The sequence below is a fragment of the Myiozetetes cayanensis genome, unplaced genomic scaffold (genome assembly GCF_022539395.1).
Source record: "Myiozetetes cayanensis isolate MyiCay16 unplaced genomic scaffold, myiCay2020 scf21, whole genome shotgun sequence".
NCBI classification, from domain to species: Eukaryota; Metazoa; Chordata; class Aves; order Passeriformes; family Tyrannidae; genus Myiozetetes; species Myiozetetes cayanensis.
The window spans coordinates 4,135,968-4,155,391 of NW_026087423.1; the positions used below are offsets into that span (position 1 = coordinate 4,135,968).

General features: G+C 44.1%; 1 protein-coding gene across 2 annotated transcripts in view; it reads right to left on the bottom strand.

Moving 5' to 3' along the window:
• Positions 1–534: 534 nt before the first annotated feature.
• SPPL3 (signal peptide peptidase like 3) overlaps positions 535–19,424 on the bottom strand; it is a 54,328-nt gene continuing 35,438 nt past the window's right edge. The window contains exons 3-11 of one of the 2 annotated variants that reach the window (XM_050318701.1): positions 17,117–17,211; positions 14,257–14,376; positions 11,625–11,703; positions 10,797–10,909; positions 5,872–5,978; positions 4,748–4,911; positions 3,574–3,773; positions 2,431–2,540; positions 535–1,746 (exon numbers count right to left, since the gene is read on the bottom strand). In XM_050318701.1, coding sequence (XP_050174658.1) covers positions 1,675–1,746; positions 2,431–2,540; positions 3,574–3,773; positions 4,748–4,911; positions 5,872–5,978; positions 10,797–10,909; positions 11,625–11,703; positions 14,257–14,376; positions 17,117–17,211 — 1,060 coding nt within the window. In that variant the 3' untranslated portion in view covers positions 535–1,674. The remainder of the gene's footprint in view (positions 1,747–2,430; positions 2,541–3,573; positions 3,774–4,747; positions 4,912–5,871; positions 5,979–10,796; positions 10,910–11,624; positions 11,704–14,256; positions 14,377–17,116; positions 17,212–19,424) is intronic. The other variant, XM_050318703.1, reaches the window with a different exon arrangement.

Below are 19,424 nucleotides of genomic sequence, written 5' to 3' on the forward strand. Positions count from 1 at the left end.
TTAGTGCCATTAACTAATGACAGTGCACACTCTGGCTGGATGCAATTTCCTGCCGTGCCAAGTACGCTCCTGCTGTTCCCCCCAGCAGGTGTTTCACCAAACCCTCCTCACCTACCAGAACAAAACCAGACCCAGCCTCCTGTCCCTGCTCAGGCAGAGCCATCCTTGAACATTCCTTCTTCCCCACCCACCAACAATTCCCAGCTTCTGTCAAGGAGCTACGAGCTTTTGGGAAGAGCTCCCCAGACCCAGCTTGGCACGGTGCTTTAAAGGAAAAAGGTTTAGTTACCTCAGGAAAGCCTTTCAGTCAATAAAATAACAACTGGAACTGCTGGTTTAAAGAAAAAAGAATAAAATCCACATTTTAACAAGCTACAGGTACAAAGCAGTCAACACACAAAACTCCAACCAGTCACAACAGTAAAGGACAGTTTTTCTTTTTTCCTTTTTTTTTTTTTCTTGTTTTCTTTAAGGGGCAGGGGCATGGAAAGATACAGCACACTAATGAAACAAAATGCAAAAAATACAAAAAAATAGAAAATAGAAAAAATGTATTTACAAGTGATACATTACTATGATCAGAAAGCACAAAGACAATTGCTGCTATAATACATGCACTGGGTCAAGAAGGAACTACTAAAAACCTGCAAGGGAGCTGTTTGTAAAAAAAAGGAAATTAAAAAAAGGAGGGGGAAAAAAAAAAGAAAAAAAGACACCCCCACCTCCTCCCCCCTCAGACACACAGGGTTGGGTTTGAACTTTTTTCTTCCCTAGTTTGCTACATTGATCAAACCAAATATCCCCTAAAGTCCATGGTACAACCAGTACAAATACTACACTTGGTTTTAAACTGCAGGTTCAGTTGTAGGAGGGGGAAAAAAACAGCAGCTCATTGTAGATCCATATACATAAAGCCAGAGTAACTGTGCTACATGCTAAAAATTACAGCAAGCCCCTGTCTGCTACACAGCATGATCTTAGCAGGTTTTCCTTTTTATTTATTCATATATATATCTATATGTGTGTATATATATATGTATAAAAATCGTGCCCTTTTTCACTGCAACATGACATCTGGGTGGAAATGTAACTTGTTACAACAAATTTTTATATGTATACTGCAAGAAGTCACTCAATGTCTGTGGATTTAATAAGTAACCTCACACCACAGGAAATATTTAATAAATCAAAAAAACCCAATATTGTGACAGAAGACCTTCTGTCTCAGTTCTTTTCAAAACCGAAGTCCCGCAGGAGACTGGTCCCAATGTCCACGGGGTTCTCTGAAGAAGCTTCAGTTTCTTAACCGTTTTTGCGTTTAGTGTTCACAAGTTTTTGAACGACTTCAAGCCGTTTTCAGTTTCGAGTCTGTCTCTTCCCCTCTCACCAAGGTAATAGTCTGGTACTAATCCATCCGAGTGAGGAAAAGAGGAAAGTGGCTGCAGTTGCACCAAGGGTCCCCAATTCCACATCTGCAGGAGATCCGGAGTCAGGCGCAGCTCCGAGATCTTCGCTTTTGTTCCTTTCCCTCCCTTAATACAAAGTCCTTTCAAACGAGTCCTGTCATTGGTACCTTCCCAAGTACCAGCCAGTCCAGCTTTAGGAGACGACAAAGCCACAAGTTAAAGTGAAAAGGACCAAGGCAGAAGTTCAGGTCACTTCCTGTCCGTTCCATCATACTTCCAGGAAACGGGAGCTGCTGGACTTGGAGTGGAAAGGCTCAGACCACATGCGGCGTAGATCGCCCTGGGCAGGGAAACAGCACAAGGACCATGCCCTCAGAAACTCTGAACTCTGCTTAGAATCACATTTTAAAATGCACACAGGATTGCAAGCATGTCTTAGAGCAAACCTATTCTGCACCCGTTTTGCAAATTACAACAAAGACAGTAAAAATAAATCCTCTCCCTGTCAGGCCAGAACAACTTATTTTGGCAGCAGATCTACCCAGAAGGGGTTTCTGATGGGAAGGAAATATTTATGCAGGTGGAATATCCTGTCCTTTCTTACGTTCTGCTCTGCAGAGTGCCAGATGTGTGTTTCAATAGGAATGGTACACTCAAATTTCTGTTCAGAGCAGGTGACAGGGAACAGGCAAACAAGGCTGTGCCTCCCTGATCGCTGCTCAGCCTTTGTCCATGTGGTATTTCATGACCAGCTGGACAAGGACAAATTCACTTATTTAATTAAAACAGCATTTAATATTCATAATTTAGTTAGTTTGTAATTACTGATACTTTATGTACATAAATTATCTTCTATTTCAGGAACTCCTGTCTCAGTCAGAAATGATGAGCAGTGGTCTCAGCTCTGGGCCAGAGCACTCAGGGACACTCATCCTCCTCCTGAGCGCTGCTGCCACTGCAAGGACACTGCCCCTGCTGCCAGCTGGCCCGGGGTTCCTGCTGCCCACGTGCCATCCCCCCTTACCTTTAAATAGGCCATGGTGAGGAGCGGCAATAAAGTGAACGGTACCAAATAGAGCAGGGCAGGCTGGGCTGCCCGGTGAATACGAGAAGCTACTGTTGCAGTCAATAGACCTGCAAGAGAAAAAAGGGACTATAAATATCTCTGGGTTGCACGTGGATGTTCTCAGCGCTTCATCCACCAGAGCTTCCTTCCCCACCATTTTAAACAGGTGGGGAAAAGTCACTTCTCTCTGCTTTGCTCTTCCTGAACGCAACTGAAACAAACCAAGCAGTGAAAAATTATTCTGTTTGAGTATCAGGCTGCGTGGGGCCACTGGCTCTGGTTTTGACTCTCAAGACTAAGCTAAGAATAACTCAAACCAAATGCAGCAGAAGGTGAAGGGGGAAGCTGATTGCACCACACCGAAGTGCTGCTGCAGGGCTGGCACCTCTGGAGACCGTCAGTGTGAGCAGGGGGGCTCTGAGGAGGGGCTGCACACACCGGGAATGACATTCCTGGACACCCGCCCAAAGGGAACACTGCGGGAACGATGGGTGAGGAAATGAATCTTTCCTTTTCATCCTCAGAAGGGCTGCAGGAGGTCAGGATATGCACACACATGTCCTGACATGAGGGAAAAGCCTATTTTATGTTAGAGAGCAGAGGAGTGGCTGCAGCAAATTATAACCAGCATTCCACTTGTGACTACTGATGATTTTCTGTATGTATTACAATGTATAAAATCTAACTAAGAGATCATTAACAGCAGAATACAAAAATTATTTAGATGAATTACCTAGATGTAGTATGTACTTTTGCACAGCATAATTAATCTGGAAACTCCCATATTTTTCCCATAACCCAGGTATGAGCTACGACACTATCTAGTGAAGCAAAGAGTAAGTGCTAACAAAAACACACTGATAATCTGTTTCATCCTCCACATAAAATACAACAACAACAAAAAAATCTTAAATGGAAGATTGTAGAAGGGTTTTTCTCTCTAGACCATGCCAATAAACCAAACAGAGGAGGATTAAAAAAGAACATAACTAAGCATCCTCTTAAAGCCTCTTTACACTTGCTTTCATCTTCTTTTAACCCTCCTACAATAATCCCACATCTGCCCACTGGGCAGCTCTCCACATTACACTAATTACTCACCTACAAAATAGCCAATAAGTGTGCAGTGAAAGTAAGAGACCTTCTGCATCCGCCCAGAGATGTTCCCTGGTCCTGGGGCACCGCAGGAGTCACTGTTGGCTTGTTTTTTGTAGTTGTCGTAACGCAGGACAAAGCAGAGCAGGAGCCCTGGCATCACAATATCTCCAATCCCCAGCATGGAGAAGTGGCTGCCTGTGGAACTGGAGAGCAACTGGAATTGGGTTCATGCCCAAAACACAAAGTGACAAGCTCTAGACTCCACTTTGGTTCTGAGCTTTGTTTGGCACATCCTCCCTTTCCCTGGCAAACTTGGATGTAGCAGGAGCTAAATGCTGCCTACTGGTTTTCCAAAGTGATTTCTCCACCACCTCAGCTCAGCTTTACACAAACCCATTTTGGCAGGGCTGACATGTTACTCCAAACCAGTTTCCTTCTCCCAGCAGTGTTTAAGCTGCTTTTGCCCTTAACTCACTCAGTGAAACAGATCCATCAGTGCAGTATTTCAGTCCTCTCTCTTCTTGGCGCTGATGGGGGGACCAGCTGGCCCTTTTATCAGACTGATTAACACTGACAGACACTGCACCTCCGTGCCTGTGCACACAGATCTAACAGGGCAGTACACCCACTTTTGACTTCTCAGACCTTTGGCCTCATTCAGACAAAACAGAAAACTACAGTCTCGCCAGACTCCCAGAAAAGAGCCAGTTGGGAGGTAGGTTAAGAGCTAAAATCGTCCATTATCTTAAATCCAAGGTATTTTTCAAGAAAATGAAGGCAAATTGAGTTATCACAAGGCTGACAGAGTGAACAGTTTTGTTTTTATCATTGCAGACAATTAACTTCTCATCTCTGTAATTTCAGCATCCCCACATCTAAAGAAACAGGGGTAAATACACCGACACAACCCACTGCCTGCTGCTGCTGCACTGAGCTGCCCCATCAGGCCTGCACGTGTCTGGTTCCAGACCTGAGCCAGCAAGGAATGCCTGGAGTAGGGAGGTGTGGAACCATCTCCCCCCAGCACAGCCCTTGTTTAGAGCAGTTTCTCATCCTTCCCAATTGCCCCCAGTTATTCAGGGAACAAAGATGATCATTTCCAACAGAATTAATTCTACTAAGGACAGGGAAGGAAAAGGTTTCTCATACAGTATAGTAAAAGACCCACTGATTTTACCTTGGGAATACAAGTTTACCAGGCAGCGACAGACGGGGAACATCCCTGCCCACATTTGGTCCCAGGTGAAGTTTCCGGGATAACACGTCCAGGGGATTATCAGCTGGTTGTGTGGCCACTTTCACCATAACATTGCTGTTAAAGATGTAGGCAGAAAAAAAGACCTGTGGAACAAGGAAATCAGAAATTACAAACTGCAATTCCACAGCAACTCAAAGCTGCATCTATTTTTGCTTTGCTTATTCAAGAAAAGAAAGGATAATATCCAAATTTTCCATGCACGTATGTTATATATGATAAAAGGTAAAAGCATTTCAAAAATTCAGACAGAGCTTTTTACACTATTAATCCTCAAGGATAACTGGAATGTCTGATATCAAGGCATTGATTAGTATCTTGAGATCCTTTGCAAAGGATCCGTCTGGACTACAAGCAGGTGGTGCCGGATGACTGAGGTAGGGAACAGGATGCTGAAAACAGGAGAAGGTTGAGGAGCAGAGAAGAGGGGAGCACAGTGCTCACTCACAAACGGGATGAGGCAACCCTGGGCTCTAAGAGGCTCTTACACTACAGCCCATCCTGCTGGAAAGTGCCAGAGCTGTCAGCGGGCACTGCCCTGGATCAGCGCTCGGTGTTATGCAAAGGTGAAACAAAACCCTTTTGCTGTTACAAAGTACATTCTGTCATGTTTCTTGTTGAAGTGTGCTAAGATTCTATGCCAACCTTCCTGGCTACAAATCCATTTGCATTCTTGTTTTGCAGATTTCTCTGCTAATCAGAAGCTGGCACGTTTGTCCTGTGTACGGCTTTGTGTGGACTTGGAAACGCTTGTTCTGATCTTCAGCCAGCTTCCAAAATTCCAGGTCCAATTCCTTTTTTTAAATAATACGCAAAAGTTGAAATACTCTCATCATATTTCTGCTTTTGTCAGCTAATTAGCAAGGAAATGATTCTGTCTCCTGCTGTAGAATTCAACATCTCGGAATGGAGCAATGAAGCCGATGATCTGGCTCTGCCAGATTTCATCAACTTCATACCAGCACAACTGATGTAAAACTGGCCCAAGGCCGATTACAAATCCAAAGGATAAAAACAGTTTTAGTGAAACCAAACCAAACACTTACCCAAAAGACATCATAAATTAGTAACCCAGAGAGCAGCAAGCAGGAAACCTTCAGGCTCGGCAGCCGAACAAAGGCTATCATTGCAACACACAGGCCCATAGCCAGAGCTACAAAATGCAAGACATCATTAGTTCATTAAAAACAGCAAAACAAACAAAAAAAACACCAACCCCAAGCCAGTATCTCCCCCCACAAAACCCCGAGGAAGCCTCTGTTTGCACCTGTGCAGCTCTGCATGCACTAGATGACTGTCCACTATTTCCAGACGGTGAAATTCTTGTTACCAAGGTTAAGAAAAGTCAAAATACATTCAGTAGCCAACTGCAAACGTGTCCCCATGGAAGCAGAGATCCCTCTGCAGGCACAGCCAGCCATTCCACTCGACTTCCACCACCCACCACAAAGAAATGTTCCATGTCCTGTGTCCAGAGCCTCCATCTCCCTCTACAACCCTGACTACCCACTTGAAAACAGAAGCAACAAAACAACTTTGAATTCTTTTTGCCCTGAAAATAAACCTCTACTTTTACACTATTAGGAGGTTTTCTAGTAAATACCCCAAATAAATAAAATCCTTGACTCTTAATTCAGAAATAGCACAATGACATGACATGTTAGAACTTGGTCTGACAAAAACCCCTCAAACCAACCTTCTGCTTGGGCAAGATTGTGCAAGAACACCAGGAAACATCACCATTTAGATATCCAGGGATTTCCCGAGAACCTGTGTGAAAGCCTAGCTACTAATAGGGGAAAAAATATGGGTCTTTTCCTAACCCCTCTCCCAAGGGTGAGTTTGCAGCCAGATCAATGAGCTGAACGACACGGGGCAGCTCAGATGTTCGTTTTGTTCCAAGGCGAATTTTGTCAGGGTAGAAAGGCAAGATGTTAAACTAAACCAAAAATCCCAGTCTTGACTTTTGTGTCATTTCCTGCTTCTTAAAGCCCAGCCTCAGCTACCAGAGATACTCCACTGACATCTGAATACATTTCAGCTGATTACAAGTAAATCCCTACAGAGATACTTACAATGAAAAAAAAAGAAACAAACCACAAACCCCTTAAAAATCAGCTTTCATCTGTGATATCAGTCTATTTACAAGGAATAATGGAGCCCTGTTGGGACCAGATTACACTCAATCATGCAGATATTTGTCAACTAAAATGTCTTTGTCTAACACGACACAGAATTTGTAAGAAGTTACAATCTTATTTTGGCCAAGTGGAACTGCAGGGAAAGCCAATCCATGACATACCTGCCCACCAGTGGGACAGCTGGACTTGGCCAAAATGTAAGGGTTGACCTTCGGATTCTCACACTGTAATTATGGGCTCACGCTTGCATTTCACCTGAGAGCTGGGGAGTCCTTCCATGAAAACCACTATGGAAACACATCCATATGGATTCAAGGGAAAAAGGTGCCCTGCAGTGCCAGGGGCTGCATCCCAGCACCTCTGCCAAACCCGCCTGATCCGAGAGCTGCCACAACACCCACTGTCACAGCTGCCAGTCTGAACGGGGGAGTGGGATTACTCACATAAAAACATACCCTAAATCATACTGCACAACTGAAACCAGCTACAAAATGTAAGCAGGTTACTGAGGTTTAAAGAATTTGACACAGCAAAGCAGCAAGAAGAACAACTGCATTCAGTAACTCAATATAGCCCTCAGTTACAGACTTCCTCTGGTAGAAGAGCAAATACAAGGGTACAGTCTGTCTTAAATCAAAGAGGTTTCTCTAAAGCCAATGTTAATAATAGCTCAAGCAAGCCTGTATTTAGGAGAGGATTTCCAGGTTATAATTAACCAGAAGTTGAAATATTTTAACCAGTGAGAAGTTTTATCTATTGTTCACACACTCCATTTCTCTGCCACTGAAATGAACACAAGCACAAGGCACTTTCATCAGACTATGCAAATACTGGGTAGAAAAGGAGAAGGAAAAAAATCCTTCAGCTGACAGTGAAATACACATTGTAATAATTACAGAGTTTTGCAACTGCTTTAGGAAATACTGGTAAATCTAAAGAACAAGGGAAGCAAGAATGCCTGGGAGCAAGTGCGAGGAATATGGGCCAAAGAGCAGCCAAACCACCAACGGGCTTTGCTAAATGGAGGCCAGCTCCCTTTGCCAATGGAAGAGCCCAGAAATCAGGGGAGAAACAAATCCCTGTCCAAGCTGGTACTGACAAAAAAAAAAGGCAGATCTTCACTGAAATATACTCCAAATCATTAAAAAAAAAAAATAGAGACAAAGAGGAGAGAAAAGAGAGAGAGGCAGAGTGGCCAGACAAAGAACAGCTCTGGTTTGGAAGTGCTGGGCATTGGCTTAACAAAGCTGAGTAAGAAAGAACTAACTGGAAGAGTTAACGTTCAATTAACAGAACTAATTAAATCCAGAGTCCCTGCAAGCACATTCCTTATGGAACAGGGATATTCTGAGGATTAAGAATATTCTTGCCTATGTGATTAGACTCTGGCAGCTCCCCTGCCCCCTGCACCCAGAGCAATGACAGCCCCAGATGCTGCTGGTGTGGGGTCTGGTTTACAAAGCACAGCGTGAGCTGGGGAGGATTTAAGTTCCCCCACAGGCCACAGTGACCTTTGAAAGACACAGGTACTGAGGTTCTGATCTGACCAAAGTGTATCTTAAAGGGAGGGAATAAGAGCACAGGCTGTGGATCTGCCACAGCAGCTCCCGGGGTATCTGTGCCTGTGCAGTTCACTCTGTAACTACAGATGTTCCATCCAGCTACAGCATTCCCACTGTACCTCTCCACCTCTGTCCACTGCTTAGGAAAGCCTTTACCAGGCTTTACCAGGGGACAGTGACCATCCTTGGGGATTCTGTCATCAAACAATCTGCTCTGAGAAATGAGCATTTCAAGACCTATAAATGTGCACCATCACGTGCCAGAGCAGCCCCAGAGACAACATCTGCTCCCTCTACCCTGTGACACGCCCCTGTCCCCAGAAGCCATCCAACCAAGGGCTGTGCCGGCGGGGGCCTCAGCTCTCGAGCAGCAGAGCTCTCTCACACAGGGAGAACCAACTGCACAGCCACAGGGGCAGAGCTCAGGAGGAACACCCGCCCCGCTCCTCCCGGGCACGGTCACACCTGGTCTGTTCTCTGCCAAACAGAGGATCCTGCCGGGCCCTGCACAGCCAGCAGCTGCAGGCACTGCCTCAGGGACAGGAGTGCTGCACTGGGTACTGTGCTGACAGGAGACACGAGTCACTGGGGTCTGCTCTACTGTCACAGCAGAGCAGAGGGAAGGGCAGAGGTGACGGGATCCCACAGGCCAGGGAGTAAAGCTGCTGAGTCTGTTTCCCTGACAAAGGCCAATAAATGCTGTTCCCTGTTCAATGTCACTGGCAAACACTGATTTAATTGGATTTGAACAAATGACAGGAGGATCACCTATATAGTTCAAGCTGCCTTCATATAAATTACATAAAATACTTCAAAGCGAGACAGCAGCAACACAATTCAGTAAATCATAATCAACCTCCAAGAGAAATAAAAGCCAGGAACAACTGCACCAGCAGCTCAGAGCTCTGCAGACGAATTACCTCAAACCCCACGATGTCAGACTGAAGCACTCACAAAAATAACTATTTTTAACTAAATGCTTCTGCTGATATCTCAGTGTAGACAACTCTTCAGACTCTGCCAAAATCCACACTTGACATTCCATTTGGCTTTGCAGCTACTGCAGATCAAAAGTCACCCTTGATTTCATGGTGGGCCACTCTGCTTATCACAAAACAAACTCGGTCTGCATTTTTTTCATTTAGTATCTGGTACTTTAAAAGGTATTTCCCTTCCATACAACAGGTAGGGCTTTTAAAGCAGCAAAAAGTATGAATGAAGCACAGTGCCTTGGTACAAAAGAAACAATGAAGGTGCAACGAGAGGCTCCTGTGCTAAGGACTTGCCTCTGCTGCTGCCTCGTTCAGGAGGAGCTGGAAGCCGATGGGATGAATGTTTTCTATTGTAGTGAACAATTGCAAGGGCAGGTGATGTTGTTCTGGCAATTTCCTTCAAGCAATCACAACCTCAGGGTGCCACTGCAGGATGTCCTAAGCCAGTTCAGCTGCCTGACCCTGCTGAGCAGCAGAGGTGCTGCTCCTGCTCCCCCTCGGCCATCAAACCCACGCCGTGCCCTCAGATCCCATCGTGCTGCCAAATTTCCCTTTTGCCAGATTTAGCACATACCTGCCTGCACAACAATCCAATTCATGTCACTGCAGCAGCACAAAACCAGCCTGGCAGGACCCGAGCACGCTGCCATTGTGGGGAGCTCCATCAGCTCCCCACGTGAGTGAGTGAGTGCCAGAGCCAGCACAAGGATTTGGAAGGCAGGAGGGGAGGAGGAAAGCTCCTTTTCGGAACAGTAAGCTGGGAATTCAGTTCAACCAGCATGAAAAACCCCACTAACTCACACCTCCAAGCCAACTGGCCGCCTGCCAGCTGCACCATCTCACCACCCATGGCAAGCAGCACAAAGATCAAAGACAGGCAGCCCCTGTGAGCTGCCTCACAACAAATTATTTGATCATCTCAACCAATAAACAACAAGATGCACAGCAAAAATGAACCAGATTGCAAAGATTAAGCCATGAATCACAAACAACCACTGTCTCCACACATCTCTAACTCAGTCTGGCTATTCACCCCACACCACACAGGGGTGGAATATCTTTCCTGAGTGTTCTGGCACTTCCGTGGAAGCTTTCACAAACCAGAAAAACAGGTGTCCCAAACACTCCCCTGGCATGTTCCTGGCTGTTTCCAGGGACTCTGCTCCACAACTCAGCAAGCCATTAATATCAGCAAATTTCACCCATCATCACCAGGTGACTGATGTGTGAGAACAGGCACAAACCAGCAGTAAAACCCCTTAATTCCCATACTCACCATCCATAAGGAGCCAGTGGCCAGTCAGGACCCAGATAAGGACAAGCATCACAGACAGAGAAAACGAGAGCAACTCAGCAGCAGTGAAACGCCCACAGCAGCCAAAGGAAATCCTGGGAACAACACAAACATCAGCCACAGGACTTTGTGTTTCCATTTAAAGAGCAGAAAATGGACACTTGGAACAAGGCTCAACTGCTGATGAAAGATGCCAAGAACAACTGAAGGGAAGTTCCTCTGTCACAAGTAGGTACCAAAACAGCAACAAAATAAGAGCTTTCCTCACATTCAAATAGTGTGTATAAAGCATGAGCTGCAGAGATGGAAAAAGCCCTGTAAATCTTGGCACCTCTCTTGAAATTGTTGCCATGCTATTTTCCTAGCACCACCTAAGATAGTGCTTTTAGCAACATGAACTCCAGTCACAAGGTTAAAAAATAAAATGAGTTTCAAAACAACTGTAATTTTCACTGATGTAACTACAGTCCCCAGAAGAGGCAGCATTAAAATCCAGAGTCCAGTGTTAACAAACATTAAAATCCAATACCCAAATCCCAAACTCTGAAATCTCGGCCAAAATAAGCCAAACTTACTAAAAGCCACTGTTGGGAAATCGAGTCCCCTGCAATGGTGTCACACTTCCCAGGCTGGCAAGGGCCAGTGACTTGCAGAAAACTGTGCTTCCTACTTTCAAAGTGGAAGCACAGAGTTGGCACAGAAAACAGGCTCAAACTGCAGCCCTGAAGTTAATGCTCATTAGAGAATTCTCTTTAAAAGTAAGAAACACAACACACAAGAAGAGGAGCAAAGGATTGCTCAGGTCCTTACTTGTTCTGAGGTGAGCAAGGCCGTGTTAAGTACTGGCACATCGGGAGCAGAAGGAAAGCAAAAGCTATTGTTGCAAGGACTACAAAAAGAAGAAAAGGTAATGTTAGGACATCCAGATCTGATTTCTACAGTACACAAACAGGCTGCTCCAAGTGGAAAAAGCTCTTGCAACAATGTCCAATTATCATATGCTCAGTGTTATTACAGCAAGAGCAGCTCAAGGCTCCGAGGTTTTCTGCAGAGCTGTGGCTTTCAGACTTCAATGAAATGAAAGCTCTCAAAGGAATTCAATGCCCCATTCCCAAACCTTAAAAAAAGCCTTAAATCTATTCATGGTCGTGTCAGCAAGAAAAACAGTTTTCACATATTCTGAAGATTGGAAAAAAACCTTACTACAAACTGGTTGCGAGATTCTTTGAAAATTCTTCAACATACAACGCAGACTAACTGCATAATAAAGGATTTTTCCCCATTTTTTAACTCAGTAATTTTTTCCCCCCATCTCACTCAAACCTTTTTATTCATTAGTGAACACGGTACAAATTCAAATAAGTTATAGCCTGGCAACTTCACTTTCTTAAAACACAAAGTGCTTTAAGTTTTTGAAACCAGGACGATAAAAATACATAAATATCCAAACAGACTATTTCCATAAACATTTTCTTTTTCAGGCAGCATATTCATCCCACCCACACATTTGTAAAAGCGTTTAGTAACTGCTGGTATTTATAATAATTTTTCCTTCCATTTTTTTTTTTTAAAAGGCTGTTTCAAAGGCTGGAGCTCGAGGGCGTGGAGACACAGACATGTCAGCAGCACATCCCAAACTGCTGCAGCAAGAACACACGGACACGAAAATGGAAGGCACTTGAAACCTTCTGCATCCTGCAAATCAGATCTTTGTGCTGTCCTCTACTTATTCCTTTAAATTTGGGATGGTTGCTGCTGGTTTTTAAAGGGGATTTTTTTTTTCTCTTCTCAGTGAAGATGAGGAGGAGTCAAACACTCTTTTTAGAGCGCAGTTTCAGCCAACTGGAGAAAAGGAACTGGTTTGGTCAAACCACATCTTTCCTTTCGAGTGGGAGGAAGATTGAAAACAAAACAAAACAAAAAAAGGAGAGATCAAATAATCTAAAAAGGAAATTTAAGAAGTGTCCGCATGCAAACAGCACCAGGAAAACTCACAGTCCTGTCAGTGTTTCTGAGAGGGGCCAAAAAGCAGAATGAGTAGGGAGAGAATGAAGAGCGTGGCAGCTCTGCACACGCTGACACAGCACAACCTGAGCTGCAGGGGACAGAGGGACCAAAGTCCCACAGCCCCACGTTCCCAACTCCAGCAGGGTCCCCACCCTGCTGAGCAGGCTCTAAGGGCACTTTGCATTCCAGAGGTTCAGGGTTTAATGACACTCTGATGCAAGCCCAGGGAAAAGCACAGAAGTACCATAAAACCAGGTTCAAGAACAGTTACCCTGGAGCACTGATCCCCAATCCTCTGAACCTGCAACAAGCCCCAGCTGATCCTCCATGACACACAGATGTTACAAATGAAGTTACAAATGTCAAGGTCATTCTGGAAATAAATGGACCAAGAACCCTGACAAAATTTATCTTTTGGCATATAATATTGTGTGTTTGTGTGTAAATTCCCCTAATATCTAGCACGTGGTAGAATTTACCCGAAGTGGTTTTTTTAATAGGGAAGAAGATGTGTGTCACAGGTCAAAGTTACAAGAGCAGAATTCAACAGGCCTCTGCAGGGGTAGGATTAGTCTCCAGACTAGAGATTCAGATTTCACCCATTAACATCAGCCCTGTTTTGGAGGCTGGAGAGGATGAACATGTCAGGAGTTAAATCATAAGGAAAGCCTGCAATGAGAATATGTGACGTGGGAGAGGATGAAAGGTATTTAGGGGTTTAAAAAGCTTCATGGGCTCAGTATGTGGCCTGAGTACCATTTTTAGGAGCTGCTGCACATCTGGAGCATAGGAAGAACCTTGCTACTGTCAATAGTAGCTGGTCTCTTGAAAAACTGCAAAAAGATCAAAAGGCCAAAATTTTCCAGAAAGAGAAGCCCTGGTATTTATTTAAATGACAAAATGTAACCAGTAAACAGGAGTGGAGGATTTGCAATTTTTTTGCAGATAGCAGTTTCAATTTTGGTCTAAATTCCAGCAGTGCAAAAGACTAACACTCAAATGGTCGTGAGAGCACAAGTACTCTTGAAACAGAAAAACTGCATGAAAGTAAAATTAAACTAGGAAAAGAAATCTCTGGGCAGGATCCCCAGAGTTATTTCCCATAAAGTCCGTGAATTATGAAATACCACATACAGTTCTGAGCACCAATTTATAAACAAGTGAACTTCATGCAAAATAATACATCTGGCATCTTTAAAGCTCTGGCAATTTATAGTTCAGTAGGTTTAGCAAATCTCTAAGTGGAAAATACTTCTCAAATAATACTTGTCACTTTATTTATAGCTACAGAGACACAAAAACCCAACTGTGAAATCTGATGATCCTTTTTGTAATGTACTGTGGCAAGTATTATAATTCTTATCAACACAATTTAATGATATCAATACTTTCAGTTCTATTCCAATTCTTAGAGAGAAAAAAACCCCTTAATCACCTGCTGTGCATATTGTAAAGACAACTTGAACTGAGTCAAAGAAGAAGAACATAACTAGGAGAGACACGGAGGCTCCGATGGGCAGGAACAGCGCCTGGGTGGAGTCGATGGTTTGAATACCTGCAGGAGAGAGAAGGGACACTTAACTCTCACACACTGGCAGCTGTCCCTCAGCAGCACAGGGGAGGGCTCTGACACACATTCCACTTCACTCGAGATCGTCCAGCTGGGTCACAACCGGCCCAGGTGTCAGTGCAGACCCATCCGGCTGGGCGGGCACAGCGAGAGCTGAAGCTGCAGGACAATGGATGGATTTCACTTGTGCCACAGCGAGAGTGAGTAACAAGTTGTGAAAGTTAACATTACTTAGGGGTTAGGATACAGCACTGACATCTTTGCTTCACTTTACACAGACACAAAGGTGTGGGGCAGAGCACAGGAGGGGTTTATTGAACCCCTCAGCAGCAGGGGAAGAGCCTGACCCGTGCTGGGCTGACCCAGCTCATGCAGAGGAGCCACAGCTCCGAACCCCACCCGGGTGAAGGTCACCAGGCACTTCATCTGCACCAGAGACTGCAGCCACCAGATAACATCAAGCCTCACAATAACAGGCAGTTTCCAAAAATCCCATTTACCTGTTTGTGAAACCCCCAGCTCAGAGCAGAGCTCTGCAATCCTTTTCTGCTCAAACCCACCATGAACTCAGGCTCATTTTAAATTGCTGGCAGCAATTTTAAACAGCGCACACATACTGAAATATTTTATTATTTCTCCCACCTCAGCCCTGCAGTGTGACCACTGGAGATGTTAGTAATGGGACAGGACATTTTTTACTGCATTCTACCATGAGTTTTTAGAATTACTAACAAAATTGAGAAGCCCAAATATCCCCACATAGTCCAACAATTATCCAGTCTCTGTAGCTGTATTTATATTTGATCCCCAGAGGGGAAAGAAGCCTTAAGCAATAACCCAATTCAAAACACAAGACACAGTTACTCTTGTGGAGCACTAAAATAACAGGTAACATCTCAAGTAGTCACTTGATAAGTGACCAGTAAAAAATAATACAATACTCAGATCTAAAAGAGATTAAAACCAGCTGAACATCACTGTGTTATCCCAAAATAATCAGACACTGCTATGCCTGTGTATGAAGGGGGTTTTAAGGATCTTAAGGATAAGCTTTTAGCTTGTCAAGCAGAATACAGAGACATAACCACACAGGAAAATATACACACATTGTTTGTGTGTGTGTTTCTATGTAAGAATGTGTCTTAAAATAACGGGTTACTTGCACAACTCAGTTACTGATGTATCTGATTATGTCAAAAACCCTCAAACTCCCATGAAACACGCTCACAACAATCTGTCTTAAATATCCAACCTTTTTCATAAAAGGAAAGCTAAACAAGAAACAGGGAAGTCCTGACACCTGCACTGCACACTCATTTATTAGTTCATGCCATGATCTATTATTCTTAAACATAAGCAGCACAGTAAATTTTAAAAATAAAAAGCAGAGGAACTCAGTCCCTTGGGATTTCTGGGTTGCTGAAGTCTGGCACAGAAAGGTACAGTACAATACAGCCAGTGCAGTGATGACAGTGTGAGGACACAGAAATCCTCATCTGTGACTTAGATCTGCTTCTCTTGCTCTGAGAAAGCACATTTATTCACATGCCCTTCAACTTCCCAAGGGAAAAACTGAACACAACAAGACCCCAGAAATGACACACTACACACCACCTTGGCATCTGGGAATGAGTGCCTGCAGCATTAAATGTCAGGGCTCTTCATTTCATTTCTGATCACTCTGACAGCTAATCCCCTTAATGTGCTTATTCCCCAGCCCCAGACTGTCTTCCCTTACTGCCCAGATGCCAAAAGCCTCAACTGTTCACTGCTGAATCACCAAGCACAGCAACCTCTTTGCTCTGTGCTGCCAACAGAAGTGTCTGACAACTATGTAAATTCCAAGAGTCTATTTTAGAAAAGGCGAAAAAAAGCAAGAGACACATACAACATATGTTATTTAATTTATAATTTTAAAGCTATATTTCCTACTTTAAACAAAACAAGCTTGGCATTCAGGGTTTCATGCACAGGGCTTTCACTTATCTCACTGTTGCCTTCTATACTTGAGGAAAATATTTCATTCTAGAGCCTGTTCTCAGAAGATGGCCATGTAAATTGTTGTAAGTCAAAATCAGGTGTGAATTTACAGCACAGCGTGTTCCACTCTAACTGTTCACTTCCACATTTTTACCTGCAGAACAGTGTACTCCAGTGGCTGAGCTGCCTGGAACCTATTTACAGCTCCCAGAGGGACAGTCCCCCTGCAGGAGCAGACATGTTAATCCCACTCTGAATAGGCAGTGCAGACACGTACTTTGTTGTCCATTATAAATGAGTTGCCCAAAGCCCTGTGAACTCTCTTCTGTAGTTTCTCCACTGATAAGGCTGAATCATCCTGAGGGGCCTGTCAGAGCACCCCACGGCCTCTCCCTGCCCTGGACTGGCCAGCCCGTCACACCCACGAGCTCCAGACAGAAAGGAATTACAGTCCCTGCTCGCTCTGGGGTGGCTTTTGAAAGCAAAGCTGTTTCCATTTCCACTGGAACGTGACAAGTTGTGCACATGCAACTCTTATGCATTATGGAAATGCTGATGTTTAAAATGAGGCTTCCACGGGCATGGATCAGACACAGAGAGCAGTGAGAGGGCACAGCGTGGTGGGAAGTGCCCAGGGATCCCCTGGATCGGGGGAATCTGCAATGCAGCAGCTGGAACACGTGGCCAGGGGGAGCAGAAGGTGCAGGACACAAGTGAGGGACGGAAGACAAGGAGCAAAGCTGACCCTTACTGTTATTGGTGCTGTTGCCATTGAAGGACCCAGTGGCACTGCTGTTGTCTTTCTCTTTGTCTTGATTCTCAAAGTCCATGTTGAGGGACCTGCAGGAGCAAAGCAAACGGAACAGAGCGGATTTAAACTCCTGTTTAGGCTCATTCCCATCCTGTCACAGCACCCTCTCCCTGAAAAAGCCCTGCAATGCTGGTTATGAGAAACAACACCAAACACCTTGGGAAATTAAAATAAATAAAATGCTTAGTTACAGATGAGGCACCAAATCCCAGGTTCTGACAGTGAGACCTTTCACCGGTGCCTGCACTGGGGAGTGTTAAATATCTTTGCTGTGCCTTGTTGTTACCTGCATTTCTGGGAAGAGCAGAACATGATGGAAGCACAGTAAACGTTTCAATTCTCTGATGAATTTGAATTCTTTCCAAGTTCTCATTTGGTTCCTTTTCATTCAAATTTAACTATTTCATTTTTAAGACAATCAATAATGGTTTCATTTATGAGACAACGATGTTGCCTCCCTCTAAATGCTGCTAAGAATGATGACCCAAACTAGCTTACAAGTAACTGTCTGCTGAATGTAAGGTCTTACTACATTGAAAAAACTTCAGCAAAGCCTGAATTTTACATACACCCAGAACAGATGCCCAGAGGAAGCTTTGAATAAATAGCACAAATTGACATAATTTAATTAATCCACAGGAGATGACAACACTCCCCTGTGTACCCAGCTCAGCTGTTATTGAGTCATCTTTTCATTCTGATATACACACTTCTAAGAAGTTCCAAAATAACACAGTATTCTACTCCTTTTGCCACAGTCCTTCACTTTGATGCAACTTGTAAATTATATTCTAACAGATCTGGCATGACTTTCTGAAACGGGGGAATTTCACTCAAGGTCTGGTTGTTTGACCAGCAATACTCTCCATCACTAAATTCTACTTATTTTTTAATAAAAATACCAGCAATCAAGTTTACCATGATAGCTTCTCATTCAGATGCATGTATGTTATCCATGATTTAGGTGCATATTTATTTATTCAAATAAGCAAGAGAGAAGCACCAGAAGCACTGGTCCCGTCTTCAGTCTGCAGCAGCATCCAAATATTTCAATGAAACTTCCAGGTCAACAGGCATTAACTCCTTTTCAAGTTTAGCTGTAACTGTGCTATGCTAAGTAAACAAATTCTATGAATTTGTCAGACAAGTAATAAATGCACCAGGATCTTCTAAACAAGGGGCAAGACAGCGGGGCTGAGCAGCTTCACTGCATAAAACAAAACCGAGGAAAAGGCTCTTCTTTGTTTCCTTTGCTTCTGTTAAGCAAGTGCTCCCCAACAGCGACAGGAGATTTAAGCAGCTTTTGGGCTCAGGCTGAGTATGAGGAAGCTTCCACCTCAGACACGCAGTACTTGAACGCAGATGATGGATCACCACCCAAAGAGTTATCAAACAGACAAGGAGGCAACGGAGAACACTAAAATTCTGACAAATTAATCTGTTGTTCTGAGCTTGTTCTTCTAAAGATCTCTCCGCTCTGCCTCTTGTTTGGAGTGCCTCCATCCCTCATTCACGCTCCCTTTTCCCCCATCATCCATTGTAGCTTCATAATTTTCCTCTCAAGCTCTAAAAATCTGGGAGGAGGCTGACAGCCCTCCAGGCCTTGCTCCAAGATTCAGGCAAACAAGATCATTCTTTTCTCAGTGCAGAGTTCTGCTCCCCTGTGAATTAGCACAGTTTAGCAGGAACTTCACACCATCATTCTCCCAGTGGCACCAGGCGACCATAATTTAAGGGATTGCTATCAGCAGAGAAAACTGGAAATAAAAACTATTAGATCTACTGCTCATAAACAACCTCAGCCCCTCTCCTTTCACTGCAATGGTGTCAGCAATTATTATTACCTAAAACATCCCTGCCTCAAAAGTAAGCATAAATTAGGAAATTACTTTCACTTAGCAACACAGCTGCTGATCCCAGCCAACTCCTGAATAATCTCCAACTGTTTTATGATTTGGCTCTTCCCTCTGCTACAAATTATCACTAACATAATAAAAAAACCTGAGAAGGGATCGCTCAAACACCCTCCAAGAAAGCCAGAAATTATATTGTAAAAAAATATTCTCCAAACTGCCGGACTGAAGAGAAACGGCAAGCTGGGAAACATTTGCTGTTTTGTTCAAGTTTCTCCTGAGCTTCCAAAGGGAATGTTGGGCCAGCACCTCCCATGGGGCACTGAACTGCTCTGCTGTTCCTCCTGTGGGTCCCCACGGCTCCAGCTGGGAGGATCTCCAGCAGTGTT